Source organism: Falco peregrinus, chromosome 3 (genome assembly GCF_023634155.1).
Source record: "Falco peregrinus isolate bFalPer1 chromosome 3, bFalPer1.pri, whole genome shotgun sequence".
NCBI classification, from domain to species: Eukaryota; Metazoa; Chordata; class Aves; order Falconiformes; family Falconidae; genus Falco; species Falco peregrinus.
The window spans coordinates 118915791-118938451 of NC_073723.1; the positions used below are offsets into that span (position 1 = coordinate 118915791).

At 58.7% G+C, this 22661-nt stretch overlaps 1 protein-coding gene across 1 annotated transcript in view; it reads right to left on the reverse strand.

Annotated features, from left to right (window-relative positions):
* Nucleotides 1-15397: 15397 nt before the first annotated feature.
* Nucleotides 15398-22661, reverse strand: part of C3H1orf216 (chromosome 3 C1orf216 homolog) — a 203513-nt gene continuing 196249 nt past the window's right edge. Inside the window, exon 2 of the mRNA XM_055798327.1 lies at nucleotides 15398-17907. Coding sequence (XP_055654302.1) covers nucleotides 17073-17894 — 822 coding nt within the window. The 5' untranslated portion in view covers nucleotides 17895-17907 and the 3' untranslated portion in view covers nucleotides 15398-17072. The remainder of the gene's footprint in view (nucleotides 17908-22661) is intronic.

The window sequence follows — 22661 nt, forward strand, 5'->3', positions numbered from 1 at the left end:
CTCCGGCTCCCAGCAGCACCGCCATCCCCAGGGACTGTCCCCTGGCGAGTGCCAGTCACCCTCCCGGGCAGGCGATGGGGATGGTGCTGCAGCCCGGGGATGTGCCATCAGTGGTCCAGGCAGCTGCAAGGAGGCTGCCAGCCTCTCGGGATGTGCCATCAGCTCAGCCCCGGAGTATCAAAGTCAGCCCGGGTAAATAAGTAAATCTCGTCCCCTGAACATTAGCATTTCTTCTTAAAACAGGCCCAGCCTTCTCATAGCTGTAATCCTCCCCAACACCAATCTCTGATTAAAACTCCGGTGCTGAGTGAGTCGTAATCCTTGCCACCTCAGGGCCATTTTATTATTATTATTATTTTTTTATCCATTAAAACCTGTTTTCTCTAAATGAAATAAAATAGGGGCAGAGATAACAAAACTCATTGCTTTTTCAAATATATATAAAAGAAAGAAACATTTTGCATAAAAAAAAAAAGTTAATAAATGGCCGAGCCCCAACAGATGGGGGTGTGTGCAGAATTTGCATTTTTCAGATTAACATGCACGAGCGAAGATAGAAAACGCACTTGCCCCGGGGAAATAATTTGAGAAATCTTTGCATATTTTATTTAAAAGCATGCCGCGTTAGGCAGGGTAATAATGCAGAGCGATGGTGATTAGGTTAGGCCTGGAGGGATCGCAGCCTGGGACCCTCCCTCCTCTCTTGCTCCGTCTCATCCCCCCTCCAAGCCCCCCTCAAGCCCTTGGTGTTACACCCCAGACCCAGCCCAGTGGGGGGGTAGCACAGCAGTGGATTTAGCCCCATGGATTTGGGGTGGCTCCGCGGTCCCTGCAGCTCCGAGCGCCAGCGGCTGGGCACGGGATGCTCCAGCCCCACTCGAGGAAATCCTCCCTCTGTTCAGCCATCTCACAGGTGAGGTGCCTCCCTGCGGCTCTGCAAATCCCCTGGGGTTGATGGAATTCTGCAGGGGTGGCTGGGGGGTCCCAGCGCCCTGAACCCACAGGCTGCTTGGAAAATCCCGGCTGCAGAGTTCAGGTCTGGCAATGCCGAGGTCCCGCTTCTGCAAAAGCGTTTGTACTGTCACTCCTGTTTGAAGTCAGGTAGTAAATCAAGGCTCATCCCTTAACTGCATCTCAGCCTGGGAACACCGTATGCGGAATATGCTTTAAAAATGCATGGCCTTTGTTGTGGGGATTCAGGCAGCTTAAAAGAAATTGGGTGATCTCTCATAAACTGCTTCCGCTGGAGCACTAACAGCCTGCTCATCACTTTTATACATCTTCAAACCTCTGGATCTGAAAGCACTTGACAAAGGTATTTTGTCTTCCACCCCACGGCGAGGGAAGGGGAAGGTGAAGCGAGCTGCACGTAGCAAGCCCGGAGCCGGGTGCCAGCGGCCCCCCGAAGCCCCCAGGAGCCATCCCACTTTGGGCTGCAGCGATGGGCAGCCTTTCCCCAGCACAGCACAGCATCGGCTCGTGGGGACCATGCTGCTCCGGTCCTGGGGGCTTCAGATCATCCTTTGGGTTCCTCCCTGCTAATTAATACCTCGCTCGGGCAAAAGCTTAGGCAGATGGATTTGTCCCTCCAGGAGCCCACCCCTCTGCAAAGCTGGAGCGGAGCCTCCGGAGGGTGGCTGATCCTACAGCTCCCATTAACACCGGTGGTGCGAGGCTGGGTTAAAACCTGCGGTGCAGAAGTCTGAAGATGAAAGTCCCCGCAGCTGTGCAGTTTAACAGGGTGATAATTGGGCAGCGGGAGGGGAAGGAGCAGAAATAGGAGGCACAGCAGGGGCAGGGGTTTTGCCACTGAGCTGGGGGCTTCTTCCTTGCTGTATGGGCGGGGGCTCGGCAGCTGCCTCTGCAGCCCAGGGGTGTCTGCAAGGTGGGCTGCTCTTCTGTGCTCTGCCCTTGCTGGGTGGGGAGTGGGCAAATGGTGCAGATCCTATGGGGCATCTTTTCACAGGGGGCTCGTCCCATTCCTGCTGATGGAAAGGTGGATGGAGGGAGAAGCTCAGAGACCTGTCCTGCTCGGAGATGAGCAAAGCTTTGCTTTCCTGTCTGGCTGATGCATGCCAAGCCTGCAGCTTCCTCTCAGGCCAGGGGTACGGGGCTGGGGGCCGTGCATCGCTGGCCTCGCTGGTGGATGCTGCAGAAGCTGAGCAGAACCCAGCAGCAAAGGTAATGATGGGAGGAATTCTACAATTCTACCTAAAAGGGATAAAAGCACCAAAACTGGGGCCGCAATGTTGTTTAAACCTTGACAAATCTTAATCTGTTCTTTAATGTGGGTCCTCTTCATTCTGGCGTTTGAAGCTTAAGGTCTTGTTTGTCAGGTCTCTTTCAAGGCGATGAGATCTTGCAATCGTTTAAAAAATTCTTCAGCTGGGGGCTGCGAGGAAGACAGCCCCGTGCAATGCAAGAAAATCTCTTGGAAGTGGCCAAACCAGCCTGGCGGAGAGCTGGAGCGCTGCCCTTCCTTGCTCAGCCCCATCCAGGGCTTCCCAGGTGCTCAGCAAGCCCCAGCGCTCCTTGGAACCAGCCCCAGCCCCTCGCTGCCCACTGGCATCTTCTGCAGCCTCCAGACCTGCCTCCAAACGTGGCAAAAACCCCTCTTCCCTGGCAAAACCTGGCCCTTGGAAAGCTCCTGCCACTTCTCCGGCTTTGAAATCTGACCCAGAGCCTGACTCCCTCCCTGTCTGCTCCCTTTATTAATAAACTTTGAAGGGCTCCCTTCTGTCCTTAATGAGATTAGTGTTATTTTCATGCATTGCTGCAGGGCAAAGGACTGAAAAAGTGGCTGATCTGTAAACTAAAGGGTGCTAATCTATAGAGGGTGGGTCCCCCCGTTCTCATGGCCTCGGGGGCTGGGCGAGAGTAATCAATTAAAAGAGGGGATTAGAGGTGCTGTGGTCACCTACTTTATTGAGGTCACCCTGACACCCTCCCGAAAGCAGGCAGCCGTCCGGGTCCAGGCCTGTCACTGAGGCTCTGAGAAGAAAAAAGAAGCTTTAATCACCAGCCCCTGTTTACACTCTGGACCCAAAGGAGCAGTAGGGGAAAATCTGTTGTTAATATATTAATGGGCACAATTTGCTTAGTAGGTCTGCCTGGGCTTTGTAAATTAATGCTAATTTAAAGCACAAACTCACTGTCTTTCCCCACCCCCCCCAACCCCCCAGCTTTATTCAAGCACTTTCATTTTGCCATGAACTTGGGAAGGAAAAAAATATGTAATTTAGCCAAATATGGTATTGCTTTTGCTTTGGTTCATAGAGGTTGTTTTAAACACGGATTATTTTAGGGTGGCCTGGCTCAGGCTGAGCATGTTGATACACAGTTCCAGTGTCCACAGTTGTGCATGTAAGAGATTTTTATGCTGAGCTTTTTCTTCACCTTGGGCAGCTTTGTGCAGGGGTCGAGTCGCTGCCCACGCCCTCCACTACCTGCTGGTTAAAAACAAGCCACGCTGCACTGATGAGGGTGAGTGTGGCACGCTCCCAGGATCTCGGTCCTTCCCTTTGGATTGCAAATCTGCATCTGGAAACAGCCCAAAGCCCTGACCTGCCTCCAGCCCATCGCTGGGGAGAGGAGGCAGCAGTTTGCATGCTGTGGGACTTGGGCACTGACACTAATTAAATGCCTCTTTGCAGTGAGCAGGAGCCTTGGAGCATCCCAGGCCGGAGCTGTGGCTGGGGACCACAGCACACCGGAGCCCTGGCTGCACCCCTCACCTCTCCTCTAACATCCTTCCCCTGGGATGTCCCAACCACCCCTGAGACATCTGCTGACCACGAGCCCAGTGGTGCTTTCCATCCCGGACAAGCCGTGCCCTGACTGTGGCTGGTGTGGGTTGCAGGGCTTGGGCAGTGGTGCCCATTCGGAATGCCACAGTTGTCACCTGCAGGCATGGCTCGGTGGCGTTGCGCTAAGGCTCATCCACCCTGAGCGCTGGTGAGGAGCCGGTGGGATCCTTCACAGCTACCATAACGTGTCCCCTGACACCCCACGGCTCCCGAGCGGAATCCAAGCCCCCCCCTGCTTCTCAGTGAGCTGATGCTTGGCTCCTCACCGCCATGTGCGAAAGGGATGTCAGCTTGGTTTTCTCCCAAGCCCCGTTACTGTCTTGGTGATGGTTTTGGGGTGCTAAAGGGATTAGCAGCCCCTGCCGTCTGCCACGCGCGTCGGGCAGCCACGGCGCCTTGCTCCGGCAGATAACGTGGGAGCAGCAATGCAGAAGCGGAGACTGCAAAAATAATTACCTTAATTTCAAGACCAACTTTAGACAGAGGAGAAGCCTGATGTGACGGGGAGAGACAGCTCCTCTCTTGGGCGCTGGGGTGAATGTCAAGCCCGGAGAAAGGAGCTTTTCTTCAAACAAGGGTGGCAGCCTGCACCAGGAGCTGAGACCATGCTGGATCCTGCAAGGTTGCGGGTCCTGGGGTGCGTGGGGGAACGGCGTGGGAGCATCCTGAGTCACTGGTCCTAGCGGACACAGGACTGCTGGTCTCGGGGGGGGGTTGTGTCCATCTCCCCGTCCCTGTCCCAGAGGGGATGTTCCCACTCAACGTAGCCTTGTGGTTGGCACCAGTTCCCGGTGCGGCACCGAATTGGGAGCTTGGAGGCAACAGAGGGAAAACCAGCCGGTCTGGTGGCTCATGGCATGAACTTGGAAGACTCAAGTTAGGCAACTTAGCAGCCGCCATTTGCTATGAACACTTTATAGGGGTTTGTGTAAAACCAGAAGGAATAAAGGATTTCTTTGGGGAAAGCAATTAGAGGCTGGTTGGGTGTCAGCAGGGGCTGTGACCCACTGTGATCGGTGACAGACATTTATTAAACTGTGTCAGAGATGGCAGCCGTACCCAAACTGTCCCACCGTGCTGAAAGACTCCCTGGGGCACGACTCAGCCCTGCAGCCACACTGTCTGCCGTGTCCTTACCACCTTCTTCCACCCCTTGGTGCAGCTCTGTGATGAAAATCAAATGAATTTCAGATCATTCACGTCTTTGCGCTTTTTCTTTCTCATGTGTGGCACCGATGGCCTCACTGTGGGTGCCTGCAGATGGGCAGTAACACAGGGCAGCAGCCACTGAGGATGGGCTGGGAGAGCCTCTGGGTGCAAGGTCTCAGCTGTGGGATGTGGCCGGGGCCGGATCCTGCTCTGTGGTTCCCCAGGCTGCCGCAGTTATTCCCTGGAGCTGGAGAGGCTGCTGGGGACCTGGTGGCTTTTGCTTTACCCTCAGCATCTCTGCTGAGCCCAAGAGCATCAATGGGTTTGCATCCTCAGCTGGCTCCCAGCATCCCACCTCCAGCCCCCACAGGGTCCACGCCAGCCTGAGACTGGGTGCTGCCCCCCTGGAGAAAGAGGGGCAGCCACCCCCCACTTTGCCTCGCTGCTTCAGCCTACCGCCTGCATCCAGCCCCTGGGAGGGGACCACCACCCTGCAGGGCTCTTGCTGCAGAAAGCCCCTTCTGGTGGGCTGGGGAGGACAGACACCCCTCCGCACCCCCTCCAGCTCTGCCGCTAAACCCTCCCCTTGGCAGCGGGTTTAATCCTCGCAGCCACAGGGTCCGGGCTGCATTGCCATGGGTGCTGGATTAGGGACCAGCCCCGCAGCACTCCTTTGTCCTCCCTATTGTGGAGCATTTTGCTCGCCTCTGCTTTAAACCTTGTAACCATTTTGCTGCCTTTTAAAACTGGGTTGAATAGGGGGTGGGATGGAGAGGGGTGGGGGGGGGAGGGGAGCCGAGGCTTTGAGGTTGAAGAGAAGCATTCAGGCTGCAGCTGCCCCGTCTCAGCACATTCCCCGTGACCCCCATGGGCACCATGGCGGCCACCGAGCATCACTGGCAACTCGGCCGCTCCGGGACAATCCACCTGCTTGCTCAGGACAAGCACTTTCATGCCTATTGGGATTAGAGATTTTAAGTGTCGTTCCGAATTGTGCGGATAAACAGTCTTGTGAAAACTTGTTATCGTGGCGAAAAGGCCCCCGCCACCACCCTTAGTCCCTGGCCTTTTGTTCGGGCAATTTTTATTGCCGGATTGGATTTGATGAGGTTTAAGGTTTATTCTTAGGACTCCATTGAAGAGCTGATCCTTTGTCTCCCGCTGCGGAGCGTGAAGAATATGAAACGTAGGCAAAAATAAATCTGCTTTTCACACGCACTAGCCCCTGGTACAGGCAGGGACCACCAAACGCAGCTGAGAGCAGCAGCATCCCTGTCCCTCTGCCCTGGCCCCCCGGGGTCTGCTCCACACCCTCTCCCCGAATCCCCTCAGCCCCCCTGAGTGGGGACAGCCCCCACATGGCGGGTGGCCATGGCCACCCTTCCGAGGTGCAGGAGCCAGGCGAGGGCTGGTGCAGCCAGAATAGAGGTGCCAGGTCTGCAAAGAACCCAAAATGCGGCGGGGGGAGAGCATCCCTTCCTGCCCACCCCCTCCGAGAGCATCCAGCCCCACTGGCAGGTCAGTCCCTTAATCACTTCATTTATCACCAGTGACTTCGGGAGAGATTAATCAGCGGGATAATTCCTGAGGAAAGGTTGCTCCAGGGGCTGCCTTTCATTTGAGAGAAGCTCCCTGCAAGTTTCACCTTTCTTGCGGGGAACCTGCTCCGACACGCTCTGCACCAGCACCGCCGCGGCCGCCCGAGCACCAGGGATGAACCTGTGCCCCGGGCTCTGTCCCCACCTTGTCCCCGCAGCCACAGGGCTGCTGTGGGGCACGGGGTGAGGCTCGTGCCCAGGCTTCGAGCTGGTGACTTCCAAGCAAGCCTCCGGGGCAGTTTTGGCAGTACCGGGAGCCGGCGGTAAGCGTCTGGCACGAGCTGAGAGGCTGAGTTTCTGGAGAGCCTGGAGCGGGAGGCAGAAAAATCATGCAAAACTTGGTGGATTGGGCTGGTTCCAAGCAAAAAAAAAACACCCTAAAACAACTAAGCCCAGGTCATGCAAAACCTGCGCAGAGCCAAACCGGAGCAGGGCTGGCCTGGAGGAGCACGGCCAGCTTCGAGCGAGACCTCTCCTGGTGGCTCCCACCATGGTCCCTGGATGTCTCCAGACTTGACCTCTGCCACTGCCAGGTCCCACAGCCGGGGGCTGCCACGGCCTCGTGGCATGAGCTGCTGAGGGGGCTGCAGCCCTGCCTGGCGCACGCCAGCTCACCGCGTGGCACAAAGACTCTCGGGCACAGCAGCATGGCTTCACTTCTCACAGCATCTCTTCAGCTGAGCCTCATCATCTGAATGCCCGATCCTCTAATAAGAATGATAAAAAAATATTTTTATAAGAAATATTAAGAATGACAAAACTAAATAATAAAGTTAGAGGGAGAGAGGGAAAAATGAGTGGCGGAGAGGAGAGGGAGGAGAACAAAGAGACGGCAGGGGAGCAGGATGGGACACGAGCATGGCATCTCCAAGCACTGAGGATGCGAGATGTCCTCGGTGGGTACCCGCTGTCTGGACATTGGTCCCACCACAACATACCATGTCCGTGGGAGGGACAGCAGAGGAGGAGTCAGATGAAGGCTCTGTCTGCAGGAGGCAAGATGCAGCCACCTGAATTAGCTTGGCTGGGATGCCCAAGACAGTGCCGCAGGCTCCGGACACTTATTGTCACACTGTCCCACCGGGCAGGGCAGGCATCGTGCTGCTGAGGGCTGGTGATCCTGTCCCCCTTCTGCCACATCGCTTCCCATCGCTTGCATCTAGCAAGATGATTCCCTAGATACCCGGTGATGTTTGAGCTCCTCCTGTTTGGATAAAATATCTGTAATTACACGCATGCATAATTTGAATTATTTCCACAGCGCAATCCTAGCGCTTTGGACCTTACTAAGCAACTTGGCAGGAGACACCTTTGTCAACGGGGACAAGTGAGGTGGTGGCACTTCTGCTCCTGGGTGGGTGACCAGCATGGCTATCGGGTGACCACCATGGGGTGCCAGCAGCTCATTCCTGGCACCCAGAGAGGATCTTCCCTGGGGTCCCGAATGTACTTTAGGTGTCTGATCCCATAAAGAGGAATAGGGAAGGAGATTTCTACATCTGCTCTCAGACCTGCCATGGTCATCTCCCTTTTGAACCTTGGGGGGTGCAGGAAGATAACTGATGTGCCCCAGGCCTTGTTCGTAGCTGCAGAGATGATGGATGCTTTCCCAAAAGCGACGCTGCTGTCAGAAATTGTGGGGCTGGTGGAGAAGGTACCGAGTGAGTTTCCTTGGCCCATGCTGCGCAAGACGTCAACTTTGATCCTTGTCATGGTCGACGGGCTCAGAACTGGGCTTGGCCAGGCAACAAGAACTATTTCATCAAATGTTCAAGGTTTTAAAACTTGGGTTTCTTCCAACGCGCAACCAAACGGAGTCCTTTTGAAAGTTTTCCATGGCAAGCCACCCCTGCCATCAGCGCATCCCACAGGGCTGGGGGCTGCAGGCAGAGCCCACCACGGGCAGCAGCAGCCTCCCCACCACAGGCAGGATGTTTTGAGGTGCAGCCCCCTTCCCAACAGGTCGGCATGTCCCAGCGATGAGCATTGCCAGCCCCGAGCCCCCCGAGCCCTCCCCGCTGCCCTGTGCACCCCGATGGCCCCAATGCCGCTCCGGCAGGTCCCTGCCTGCCCGCTGCCAGGCAGCATTGTCTCTGCATGGCGGGTTTCTTTCTGTGCAGGAGGGTTGTACATCCCCTCTTAGCTGCGCTCAGCAGCCTTTCACTGTCACATCGCGTTATTTGCTCGACAAGAAGTGACTGGTGAACCTTCCCCCCTCCCCTTCCCCTGCCTGCAAAATTCCCGGTGGCTGCCTGGCATCGCCGAGGCACAGAAAGGGGGATGCTGGGCAAGGGGACCCCAGACCACAGCACCCGTTGCTGCTCCCCTGCCCAAGCAGCATCCGCAGAGGTGCGCGCGGGTGGCTCAGGGGTTGGGGAGGGATATTCATGGGTTGGGAAGTAACATCTCAGCTGGGTTTCACCCTCCTGGGAATGGGGTGAGGTGGGCATCTCCCCACCCAGGCTCTTGCCTGCTGCTGGTTTTGGGGGCAAGGGTCCAGGCAGGGCTAAGCCCCTTGTCCAGGGCACAGCACCCTCCCCCTGCAACCACATTTCCCCCAACTCTTAATTCGTTCTCCATTATTTTTGTCTTCCCCTCCTCCCCCTCCTCCGTCTCAGCTGCCTGATGAATGAAGGATGGGTTTTTAAGCCTTTTTTACCCCCAAGGCCCGCAGCGCTGGCTTGGCTGCTATCGCTGGGATAAATGCAGGCTTTTCAGCCTGGAGCAGCATTCGGCAGAGCCGCGCCACCCCCCCCCGCGCCGGGTTATCAATCCCCGCTCAGCATCGCCAGCGTCGGGCTGGGTCCTCTCCACTGGGAGCCCTTTTCCTACCCTCTGGCCACAAGAAAGACCAGTGTGGCTTAATTCTGCACAGTATCAACACCAAACAGACTCAGCCCAGCACTACCGGCTTCTCTTAATTCGTCTTTGTATTCCTCGTTTGTCATGAATTTTTAAAAAGTTTCTATTTCTTTCCGCGCCTCTGTCTTATCCACCGGGTTGCAGTGGGTTTGCTGGGACGTGTGGCATTGCAGCCCCCTCCTCGCCCTCCTGGAAAAAAACAAAGATGGAAAGTCAGCTTGGATCTTCCCCACCCTGGAAAGTTTTTGGATGGCTTAAGAACAAAAATCTCCTGCAGCTCAGCAGATGAAAGGGCCCGCGTGGTTATCAGATCCACTGGGCTCGGGTCCTGGCACAGCCCGGTGGCACGGTGTGCTCCCGCTCGCTGGCAGCAGCCGCTGCTCCCGCCGGCATCACTCAAACGTGAAAATACAGATGGTGCCACTTGCAGGGCAGGGCTGGAGCCGTGGGGTGGAAGGAGACTTTTGGAAGGCAAAATAAAATGATCTGAGCCCTCGACGGACTTAAAAAAAAAAAAAAAAAAAAAAAAGTGCATTTCTGTGTTGTTTTGCTCTACTGCAAAATGCAGCCTTCATCCATGACTGGGAACTGGAAGCTGCCTTCTCCCTCCTGGCCCTGTCCAGGGAGCAGAGAAATTAAGGCAGGATAGAGGGAAGTGGAGATTCTAAGATGAAAAACACAGATAGAGCCCGTGAACACAGCCAAGCCGGGCTTGTTCAGAGCCAGCGTTTCGGTTTGAATCTAAACACAGATAAGCCAGGAGCCTCCCTGCACCCACCCCCACCAGAGCCCTCCCCTGCTCCCAGCTGCACGCAGCATCCCCCGGCCCCCAGGGAGCTGGGTGCCCACCCTGGCCATCCCGCGGGGGACCGCTGCTTCCAGCCGGGCTGAGCCCAGCTCCCAGGGTCCACAGCCCCAGGGGTTCGTGTTGGGGTGGCAGCGGCAACACCACAGTCCCACATGTGTCACAGCTGAGCTGGAGCCCATCCTTGGCAGCCCCCAGCCCCATCCTGATGTGCAGGAGCCCCCGGGGCACCATCTCCTCCATCCCGGCCAAAAGGAGCCAGCAGACCACCGTGGCCAGCCCTGGGTAGGTGTTTCTTGGCCATCCAAGCAGAACCTTTGTTTTTAAGCCCTCGATTAAATGCTCGTGGACAGGCAGCTTGCGTGGCACTCGGATTATTATCCCCTTGGAGGAATAAAGTGCAGCATCGAGGCTCCTGGGATTCAAACCGATGGTTCCAGGGCTCGAGATATTTCAGTGCTGATGCTTAAAACCAGGAAGGCATTCCCTCCAGCCAGACAGCCACTACATCATACAGGGAACGCTCCATGAAATAATGATGTACAACCGGCCTTGAGGCACTCTTTGCAGCTTGATTGGCCTCGATGGCAGAAGAATAACCGAGAGTTTATTGCTTCTCTTCTAGTGATCTTTACTCCCAGCTGTTTTCTCGGGGAGGCCTGGATCCCCATGCCTCATCCGAAGAGCCACAGGCTTGGCGAGGTGCTGAGCACAGCCGGTTCCCGGGATGGGGCTCTGCTGTCACGGGGTGGATCCCTGCGGGAAAATCCCCCCAACCGCTGCCCAAGGCAGGCGGTGAGACCTGGGCACATCCTGGACCCCTTTCCCCCTCCTCCTGTGGGTGCAGCAAGCTCCTGGAGCAGCCCTCAGCACCCTCGGCCTCAGCACCCAGCCATACCAAACAAAGAGCACCCAGCCCCTTGGCACTGCAGCCCCTTCACCAGCACCCAAAGCACCCGGCATGCCCGTGCCGCGGTGCCGCACCTGGGCAAAGCCCCTGCGGCTGCAGTGATGCCCGAGAGCTGATTTCTGCCCACCGACATCCCTGCTGCCTGGGCAGGAAAAGGGGGAAAAGAGCATTTTTACGCAGAAAGTTGCTAGCAATCCCCAGCTCTTGGTGCCATTTGCAGAGGGCAAGGGTTAGATAGTTGCAGGTGATTTTTTTCCCCTTTTCTTTTGAGGAGCCATGCCGCAAATAGCCAGATTTCTAAGATTTCTCCGACATTAAAATGTAAATGAAAACAGACACGAAAACAATCTGAATTTCCAGCCGAGTTGCTCTTGCTTAATATTCTACCCCGAAGGGGGATGTGCGGAAGCAACAACATTTCAAAGGGAATCATTAAAGAAGGCAGGCTCAAACTGCGTTTTCATCAGATACCGTGGCAGAGCCGAGCACTCCAGGTCTTGCCCATCGCGCTGCTGCTGGAAAGGACGAGTGGGAAACAGCTCTGGAAAAAAAGAAACGTCCAAGCCAGGGCGAGGAGGACACGCACGCCAAGCCAGGGCTGCACCAGGGCATGCAGCTGCCTGCCTGCCTGAGGAGGGTCGTGTCCCAGCACGGTTCGGCTCCGTGGGACCGTGGGGGCTCCGGCTGCACGTGCATGGGGGCATGGCAGCAGCGCGACCTGCGCCATCCAGCTGGGACGATGCCCAGGTTTTAATGCATCCTGAGGTTTTAGAAATGCCCTGGAAGGGCAGTGGGTTTTGTGATATGTCCTGATGCATTAGCAGTACAGGTGTGAGGGGGAAAAGACCCCAATATTCCCAAACCTGCCTGCAGCCCCCTTCCACGCCGAGCTCTCAGCATCGGTGGTGCTGCTTCGCTCTGTTTCAAGCAGGAAGCTGAAGTGACTGTATTTATACCACCAACATAATGCATTTTAAATTACATTCAAAATATCAGAGAACAGCCTGAAAAATCATGTGAATCCTGGTTCAGTCATGCACCGGAGCACCTCGGGTAGGGAAAGGGCTGAGCAGTGTTGTCTGCATCCTCAGCGTGATACTTGCTGCCCCAATAAGCTGAAATGTCAGCAGCGCCCTGGCTCGGCTGGCACAGAATAGCTGAGTGCTGTGGGGTTTATATTTAGCTTTTGCAGAGGTCATCGACTGTGTAGAGGCTCGCAGGGTGCAGGAGCACCTCATCCAGCGCGGTGCAGGATGTGACCCCGATGCCGGACACAGTTTGTCACCCCACTGAGGGAGAAAGGACATCGGCTTCAGGGCAGCACTGGTGCAGGGCTGTGGGATGGCTTCGGCATCGCTGGTGCAGGGCTGCGGGATGGCTTTGGCATCACTCTGGGACAGTCCCCAAATGCTGCAGGGGGGGCGTCCAGCAGCTGGGGGGGGTCTGTCTCAGCAGATGCTGCTGGAAGAGGAGGGATGTACGAGGCTTGGGGCCACACATGAGCCCTCAGGACCTGCCTCTGGCCCTTGGGTGCCCGCTGCTCGGTGCTGCTCTCCTGGGGCTGAAAGAGAACGAAGCCTGGCTGGGCAAGGACCACCTAAGGGGCAGAAGCAGCAAAGGCATCCCATGCTCAGAGCTCTCTCCTGGCTGCCTGTCTGGGCATCCCACAGGCAATGCTCGCCAGGCAGGGGCAGGACAGGTCCTCTCTGCCCCCTGCCCTGGCCCTGGACCCCCTCCCTTTTCCCCATTGCCTCCCCCATCCATGCTTCCCGGCCATCTGAAGGATGCTGCAGGATCCATGCTGCTCCGTGCCAGATAAGGGGCTGCGTGGAAAAGGCTCTCAGCTGCCTGGCTCACATGCCCATGTGTGGGACAGCTGAGCCGTGCCCAGGGCACAGCAAGGACAGAGCTTTTCTGCTCCCCGCCACCCTCCTGGACCTCCCAGGCAGCAGCAGGTGCTCTCGGCACGGTGGCACATATGGATCCTATAAGGGCTGAGATCATCTCTCCAGGCAGCCTCACTCCTCCATACACTGGGGGGTGGTGGGAAGGAACAGTGGCGGTGGGACTGGGGGCACGGAGCCCCTCACTGTGCTGGGTGCTGCCTGGGTGCAGCGTTTAGGGTGAGGGGAGCAGCCCCAGCTGGGCTCACCCTGCCCGCCGAGAGCAAAGAAAAGCCCTTTTCCCGCTGTAAACCGAACACGTGAGATCTGGAAGTCTCCGAGACATAATAAACAGGAGATCCCAGGATGCTTTAAGTGTGTCCCAGTCTGGATCTCTGGATGTTAATGGCCTGAGATGATTAATTTTCTTTTGTACTTTCATGGCATCAGTTATCACATAATTTGATTTTATTTTTAAAGACTTTTTTTTTAAGCCCACAAAATACTGGAAGGAGTTGGGCTGGATTCAAATTACAAGGTAAAATATTTCCCTCCAAAGCTTCATAAATACTTGATTTTTTTTAATGCTATTATTTTAACTTTCAAAGAAAGGCAACGTTTGCCAAATCTTGCTTTGTGCAGTAAAACCAGTCCAGTGTTACAGGGATTTAATATAATAATAACTAAACTTTCAGAGGAGACCTTAAAAACAAAGGCCCCTGTCTGTCGTGCACGGAAATCCAAGCTCACATGCCCTGGGGTCTGCAGCTCCTTTTCCCCCTGTGCCGGGAAGCAACGACATGGCTCCCCACTCCTTCCCAGCCCCACAGAATGGCCTGATCCAGACCCTGCTGGCAATGCTCCCTCTGCCCACCGACCTGGGGGCAGGGGGGGGGAAGAGTTTGGAGCCAGAGCATCTCCTCTGAGCCACCAAGAGCCGTGTTACCCATCTGTGAGCTGATTCCAGCCCCTTATTCACCGAGGCTTGGGAATCCCTGGGGATGGAGATGCCCCCACCGTGGTCCTTGGGCACATCATCCCACTGCATCCATCCTGCGCCAGGCTGGGGCCGCAGCTGCAGAGGGAGCTGAGCGCTGGGTGCAAGGCTGGGTTTGTGGAGTTGCAGCCTCCCGGGGTGTGCGTGCCTGGGGGCTGAGCAGGGCCCTGGCTCCCCCAAGCTGGCCCAGGCTCAGCCTTGCAGCTTTTTGTGTCTTTATTGGTTTTCCCCCTGCAGTTGGTCAGATTTTTAATTAATTCCCAAATCTCATTTGGGCACTGGAGCTTGGGTGGGGTTGTGTGTGTGTGTGTGTAAAAATCTGTCTGAAGTTGATTTTGCAAATCAGCACTGGCCATCTCAACCCAGCTCTCGGGGCATGAGCGTCGGGGCTCCCAATAACTGCGGAGGAAGCCTCTTGCTTGCCGAGCAGATCCGCCACTTTGATCTGCTCCCGCAGTTATTCTTTCATTTCTTGAGCAAATAATCCGGATTTTCACAATATTTACCTTGGAAATAATTATTTGTGTAAAGCATTCGACCAAGATAAACAGAGAAGCGCTGGGTCTCTCTGCAGGGCTGGTTAAGGCTCGTGTTCCCCTAAACCTGCCCCAGCACGCGCTCTGTGGGCAGCGGCTGAGGTGGGAAGGGGGTCTTAAAGCCGAGCACGGGCACATGTCCCAGGGAACCCAGGGCTGGGGACAAACCTCCCGGCTGCAGGACAGACAGAAGTGCCCACTGTGCCCGTCAGGAACCGCTAACCCAGCCCCTGCGTCTGTACAAGGGGCTATTGCATCCCTGGGTTCCCACAGATGCAGAGATGTAAAGGAGAAGCAGGAAGGGAGGAAGGGGAGGGGGAAAGGTGAAGGAAGGTTCAAAGGCCTGCTACAGCTTCGGTTTTTCATCTCTGGTTAATCGCTGCAAGGCCTGAGGCAAAGTCACCTTTGGGTCAATACTCAGGTGTTTTTATCTGCCAGCCCCATCTGCCCGGAGCTGCCCCCCCATCCCTCCCGATTAGCCGGGGCCGCAGGGCAGGGTGCTGGGCTGCCCGGGCAATCCGGTCCCTCCGCTTCCAGCCACGCTCTGCCAGGGCAGGGGGTAAATCCTGCACCTCTGCTGTGCCTCAGCACCAGCTCCACGGCCACAGGGAGGGCAACGTGCTGGAGATTATAAAAAGCGAAAAGGCTTTTAAACCCAGCGTGAATTAACTGCCGGTGCTGGCCCGGCGCATCAGCAGCCCACGCGTGCCCGGGGATGCAGCAGTGGCAGGAGGGTGCCAAGACCCCTGCCCTCGCCCTGTTGCCCACCCACGCTCCAGCACCCTGCGGCGAGCACTGCCAGCGCCTGGCGAGCTTGTGAAGGGAAATAAAGGAACAAATCCACCCGGGGCTCAGCTCTTTCACCTCCAAGGCTTTTATTGAGGTGCGCAACATGCCCACGATCACGCGACGGGGATACAACACAGGCAGCAGGCGCTGGACACGGGCGAGGAGGGCGGCAAGGCAGCCCCAGCCTTGCAGGGATGCTGCTGGACTCCCCCGGCCCCCGGCACGGGTTGCTTTGAGCCGTGTACTCTTCCCCACCAAACGCCCTTTACAGAAACAGAGTTTTGCCCATCTCCTCACTTTAGCTACCGGCGGCAGCAGCCCCAGGCGGGAGCAGAGCCCAGTGCCAGACAGGAGGATGCTCGGGCAGACCCTGGCCCCATGGGTCACTGCCGGCTCGGCCGTGGTCAGTTGTGGTGGTGCAGGAGCATCTTGCGGTCGGTGGAAGCTGGGACCTGCCCAGGCTCCAGGCTGAGCCATCCCACCATCCCGCCGCTGCGCCCCGGCAGCAGAGCGGGGTCCTGGCAGAGTCATGGCCACCGCTCAGCTCCGCTCCTCCGACGCAGGATGCAGTTTGGCTGGGGCAACGTGGCAGCTTGGAAATCTCTCGCCACCCTCCCTTTGCAGACAAGAAACAAAATTAGTGCCTGGCTTTGCACAACAATTCCAGGTCCCCTCCTGGCTGAGCACTCCCCGTGCAGCCAAACCGCCCCCGCCGCTGCTCCTTCCACATCAGCAAGTTAAATAGCACACGTCATACTAACACTTAGTAAAATACAGCAAACACACACAGCATCTCCTTTTTAATCTCTACTTAAGAAGCCTGTGCTTTGTACTCCGTATGCAGTCCTCACTGGGTAAAATGCAGATTAGAAAAAAAATATTTTCTTTGCTTTCCAATGATAAATTAATATAGACAGCAGCAGCACAAGTTTGCAAGCAGCTTCCTGATCATGCACCGTGTTAAAGCATCTCCCACGACAGACAGATGTGCACACTGGCTGTGCGGAAAAACCTAAATTAACTTCTGTAATACTAAATCGAAAAAACACATATTGGCTTTCAACCAGTTGACACTTACAGTTATTTTTAAGCATTCTGAGGTGACTTTTCAGAATGATTTTTTTCCTCCCTCTCTCTCTCTCCATCTCCCTTGCATGAGTTTAGATCTTATCTGCAAAGCTTTTACACATGCCTCGGTGCACCACCGGGGTGCGTCCGGCTCAGGACACCTTGCTCGCACTGGCAGCACAAGACACGTTTAACAGCGGCCGGGCTGGCTCGGTACCGGCACAGCGGCGTAGGTGCGATGCGGGGCACAAAGCGAGTTTGTGCCTGTGCCCGAGCCTGTGCTGAAGGGCTTTGCCCAGGTACATTTAAAAGCTTCGCTGTCCCGAGACCCTCCTGGTCTCATGTGTGGTTCAGCCAGGCTCGTACAAAGGATCATAAATTAGATTTAAAAGCTGAGCCTCGTCACCCTGGGCTCGGCAAACCCCAAGGTCCTGAGGTTTACCCAGCCCAATGCCGCATGGTCCCCAGACCGGCAGGACAAGGTGCAGAAGAAAAATAATTCCCATGCAGAGGGAAAATGGAGATGAATGCTTCGGGGACTCTCGGCTACGCTGGAGAGAGATGGGAAGGACAGCGGGCACCCAGGCGCCCAGCAGGCGCTGTGCACCGGCATGTGGCACGGAGAGGCCACCAGCCAGCCCCGCGCCGGCCAGGGGGTGAGGGCTGGGCTCAGGGGCTGGGGGCAGCCGCCGCGGTGGGGCACGCCGGGCCCTGCTGCATGCAGCGGATCAGCTCCTTGCGGTTATCCAGGATGGTGTCGAAACTCTCCTGCAACCGGTTCTGCTGGTCCACGACTTTCTGTTGGAGGCCATGGATCCAGCGCAGCAGGGCCAGGCGCCGGTACATCACCAGCTGGATGTGGTGCTTCTCCTTCTCCTGCTCCTTGAAGCGCTCCTTGTCCTGGAGGTGCTGCACGGCCTCCGCCAGCGCCGGGAAGAGGGTCCCTGGCTCAGGCTCGGCCGCCCCTGGATGTGGTGGGCTCCCAGGGATGGGGGCAGAGGCTGGGGTGTCCCAGGTGTTCCCACAGGTGCTGTCAGGGCTGTCGATGCTGAGGGAGCTGCTGGCATAGCCGTTGTCCTCCGCAGGGGAGCTCGGGGGCTTGCTGCATCCCCTGGCTGCCTCCTCGGCAGCAGCGTTTTGGTCCCCCGCCCCACCGACCTCCGCTCCCTCGGGGGGGCTGCGGACCCCCGGCTTGGGGAGATGGGGCCGCGCGGCGCCTAGGCTCGGGGCGGCATCCCTAAGCCGGCCCTGGACCATCTGTCTCTGCATTAATAACAGCAGATTATCGGATGGATTTGTCGTGTTTTTGCTCCGGCTGGAGCCCTCCTCCGGCGGGGACCCCGGCGCTGGCTGGCTCCAGTTCTCATTGCTGTCACACACCTCTCCCATGAAGTTGGAGTTGGAATCCTGCCCGTGCCCGGCCCCTGGGATGGCCGTGCCCAGCACCGGGCTCCCCCGGAACGGGGCGTTTGGTGGGCAGACGGCGAACATCTTGCCGTTCTGCCTGCAAGAGAGACACGGAACCATAAGGCGTCTGTGGGGCACCTGGGCTGGCACGACCAGGGCTCCGACCAGCTGCAGCGGGATAAAATTGATTTGCTTCTCTTTAGAGCTACCGAACCCAAGTCACGGGCTCATCCTTTCCCGGCATTCGGCTGCTGCTCTCAGCGTGTCCCCAGGCAATATCACCCAGGGGCAACTTCTCACCTGCTGCAGAAGCTGAGGGCAGCCCCCCCCCCTCCAGCCCAAACCTCCCCAGCTCATGTGGCCGCCACTCGGTGAGCACTAGGGGCCATGCCGGGTGCAGGTGCCCACCCGCACGCTTGGTGCTTGGGGTAGGTGCGAGGTATTCAGGGCTGGGGAAGGTTTGCTTAGAAGGAGCTGGTTTTCCGACAGCAAGAAAATGTATTTAAGCAGGTGAGACGGCCTGGGCTCCTCCGCACACACCCTGCTGCGGGCCCTGGGTCTGCTCTCCACCAGCGGCCAAACCAGTAACCCCGCTGGGCTGCTTCCTGCCCTGCAGGACTGGGAGCAGATGGGACCAGTGATGGGAAGGGTAACCCCATGCTCCCTGCCCATCTCTGAGCCCCCTCCCAGCGAGGACACGCTGACAGGGCTCACACGAAGCAAAGCCCAGGGAGCATCCCGGCCGCATCCCAGGAAGAGGCAGGAGGGGCACGGGACATGGGCTGCGGCTGGCAAGGGCTGGGAAAGTGCACAAGCGGGGTTGGGGGGGGGGAACAGCCCTGGCCGCATCCCCCCCGCTGCAGACCCCACAGTGCTGTGCTGATGGCCAGGGCAGGAGGGCTCAGACACAGAGGTGCTGCTTGCAGCGGTGAGGATGAGGATGGCGCATGGAGAGGAGGGCGAGAAGCCGGTGCACAGCCGGGGGGTCCCGCAGGCCTGTGCCCCAGCAGCCCCCCCGCAACCCACCATGCAGCCCCTTGTGGGGCCGGGTGCATGGACCCAGCACCAGCCCCGCTATCACCCGCCCCACACCCCCCCCCGCACACGCGTGGGGTCGTGCTGGGGGGGGGGAGCGCAGACCCGGGGGGGGGGCACCCTCAGCCCCACACATTGCCTGGTGGGGGGTGGGGGGCGGCAGGGCCCCATGCCCGCACTGCGCCGGGAAACATAACGGGGAGCAGGGGGGGGCTGCGACCCCCGGGCCTGCCCGCCCCCTCGGCAGCCAGCAGCTCCGATGTGCCGCGATGGGCGCCCCCCCCCCCCCCCGAACCCCGCGGCAGCGAGCCCTTCCCGGTCTTGGCCCCCCCGCCCCCGGCAGCGCGCCCCCCATCCCCCCCGCCCCCGGCAGCGCGCACTCACCGCCCGCCCGGCCCCGCCGCCGCCGCGGGTGGGAGCGGAAGCGGCCCCGCGTGGGGAGGCGCCACGGCCGCACTTCCGACGGCGCCGCCGCCCCGCGCTGCCCGGCCGGGGGGGCTGGCCCGTGCCCAGCGCCGCGCACACGCGATCCCCCCGGTATCAGGGTGCGTGGGCTGCGGGGGGGGCCGTGGGGCCCGTGCATCCCGCCGCGGGCAGCCCGGCTGGGTGTCGGGCACGGTGACCCCCCCCCCCGGCTGCCGGTCGGTCCCGTGGGGCTCAGCAGGTCCCCGTGGGGACGAGGGGGCTGGGGGCGGGGGGGCACGTCCTCAAAGGGGCCTTTCACCCCCCCGCAGCCGGGTGCTGGGAAAGGAAGCGCCTCAGCGACATCAAACGTGTCCCCCAGCGCCAGCCCGGCGCGGGGCGTCACATGCGGCACCACGAGTGTTTCGGGGGATAAAAGAGGCTTTGTGGGGTCGGGGGTGGGGGTGCTGGGGGGCTGGCAGCCGGGGCGGGGGCAGCCGGGGTGCCGCAGAGCCCCTGTCACCCACGGAGGTGCCTGGAGTGGGAGTGGTCCCATCCCTGGGTCCAGCCGGTGTGGCCTTGGCAGCATCCCAGGGTGGCTCTGGGACAAAGGTGGCACAAGCCCAGTGTCAGCCCAAGAAGCCGCAGCCCCCCGAGGGCTCAGCACCTCCCAGCCCCCCCCGCGAGGGGGAGGACGGAGGGGATGAAGGTGCTTTCAGGGTGGACAAAGACCCTCTCTGAAGCTCTGGAGTGTCGGAGGTGGGACATAGGGGAGAAACACTGAGAGCAGATGTTCCCCGGGGACTTCACGAGGGTTGCGAGCAGTGGAATGATGCTAGGAGGTGATAAATAAGTTCTTTTCACTCCCCATCTGCCTGCCAGGACCCCAGGGCAGCCTCTCCCGCTCCGACAGCCTCGGATACCTCTCTCATGCAGGAATCGGTGGGGCAGGACCCAGAGGCATAACTGGGGCGCTGGGCTGCAGCACTCCTCCTCGGAAAGCCGGAGACAAAAGAAACAAAACTTTCCCGTCACACAAGAAAGGCAGAAACCAGCTCGGAGGTGCCTGTGGATGGGCAGGAAAGGGAAAAGTTTGGGCAAAGAGAGGGCTGGGCTGCTCCGGGCTGGGCTGTGCGTCGCTCCGGTGTGGGCCTGAGCTGGAGCAGCATCATCCGTGCCATGCTTCACCCGCTCAGCATTCCCAGCAGCTGTGCGGCACGGCAGGGCCACGAGCAGAAGATGGCAAGTTGGACCGAAGTGTGGCTGGTGGGGCAGGAGCGAGCTTTGCTCCCCCTGGGCGCCACACGTCCCCACCCCGTGGGGCTGGTGGGTGCAGATGTGCCGGAGCCCGTCACAAACCTGCTGCGCTGGCTCCAGCTTACTGGTGAGGACATCCACCACATTCGGGGGGGTTCCCCCCAAAAATGCCAGCTGTGCCAGGTGCGCCAAGGGAGCCAGGAGCGGTGCTTGCAAGGCTGGTCTCGCTGGGGTTGGGTTTTGCACCGGTGCAGCTTGGGTCCAGCCCAGTGCCCCCAGCCCTGGGATTATCCGTATTGGATGGAGAGCAGAGGGATTTGCTGCTTGCAAGGAAAACAGCTCCCTGCGAGCCAGCCGTTCCCTCGGCCCCGCCGCCCCTCACCCTGAGGATGCTGCCAGTGGGGATGGCTACGGGCCCCCCCAGCTCGGGGTGCAGGAGGGAGGGGACACAGGGACACAAGGACACGGGGAGGGCTGGCTGATCCCTTCAGGCTCAAGGGGAAAGGGAAAGTTTGGAAGTGAAGGGGGCTTAGTGATGGATTTCAGAGTCGTCTTCCCCTCCCCTTCCCCAACTTTGTTCCAGAAATAAATTAAAAGCTCTCTCTCCAGGAAATTAAAAATCATTTAAGAAGACTGAGCACGGGACCTGATGCGCTGGGGTTTCAGAGCTGGGTGTCCTGGGTGACACAAGTGCACCTTGGGGCTTGGAGGGGAGCGGGGTGCTGGGGTGACCCCACAGAGCCGCCCCAGATGGCACTGGCACCACATTCCTCCACCAGCGCAGGTCCCTGGTGGCCGGGATGCAGCCCCCTTCCCCTCAGCTGAGCGTCCTGGCTGCGGGAGCCCCCTCCTTGCACCCAGGGGACTTCCATGACTGCTGGGGCCTCACACCAGCGGAGACCCAGCACCACTGCAGGGAAACACTGGAGACGGGGAGCCTGGCACTGGCCGTCGTGGAAATCATCCTTCAAACCCTTCACCGGCTCCCCGTTCCCTGCACTCATCCCGTGCATGGGGCAGGCAGCCGTCTGCTTCTCATCTGCCGTGCGTCCCGCTAACCGATGCAACGTGCCACGGGCTTTGAACAAAATTGGTCCCAGAAGAAGCCCTCGTGCTTGGCCCCGTGCCCGTGTGACGTCAGCCCCGTGTCACGGACGCGGCGAGTGCCCGACCTCTCTGCCAGGAAGGTGGCACCGCGGAGCTCAAACACCTGGTGCAGAATGGGTTGGGGGCTGCAATGCCCACGGGGGGACAGACCCATGCACGGCCACGTCCAGCCCCACCGGCGGGGACCCAGATGGCGGAGGGAGGGGAAAGGGCCTTCAGCATCACGGAGGGGCTGCCTCCTCCTGCCCTGAGGGCAGGCACCCCGCGGCCTTGCCAGGGAGCTGTGGGGTGCCGGAGCAGGCGAGTGCTGGCATTGCTGCTCCCCAGGTTCCACCTGCAGCACCTCTGCTCAGTATGTGTGTGCAACGCATGCACATGCGCACCCGCTGCATGCCCACATGCACGCACTGCACACTTGCTGCACACGCAGTGCATGCACACCAGTGCTTGGGCTGGCCGAGCAAGCGAGTGTTGGTGCATGGGGGGGCTGTGTGCGGAGGGAGGCATGTGGGCTGGAGGCTGCAGTGCTGGAAGGACATGAAATGTTTTTTTGGAGATTTCCACATTCTTCCTCTCCCTGGGCTCCCAGTGGTTCCCATCTCCCACCCTGTCCTGCACTGGGCACCGGCCTGGCTGCGCACCCTGGGAGCTGGGCAGGGTCCCTGGTGCGGGCGATGGCTGTGGTGGGGCTGTGCTCGGCCACGCAGCGATGCTGGGACGGGCTTGGCCAGGTGCCGTCGTGGCCAAGAGCACCCTGGCACTAGCCCACCCAGGACACTGCTCACCCAGGAGCCACTGTCCCACCAGCAGGCTCAGCCCGGGACCCAGGTGCTGAGAGGGGGAACCCGTCCCGAAAGAGTTAAGGGTGATACATTGCAAAAAAGGAAAAAAAAAATTACAAAAGAAAAAGTGCCCTGAACCACATGCGACCTAACCTCCCCAGCGGCTCATCTGAGTTTAATAACGGAGGAGGGAAATCTCCCAAAAAGCTCTCAGAGAAATTAAAGTAAACAGCGTGCTGACCTCCAACCCCGCGCTGCCCCGCCACTG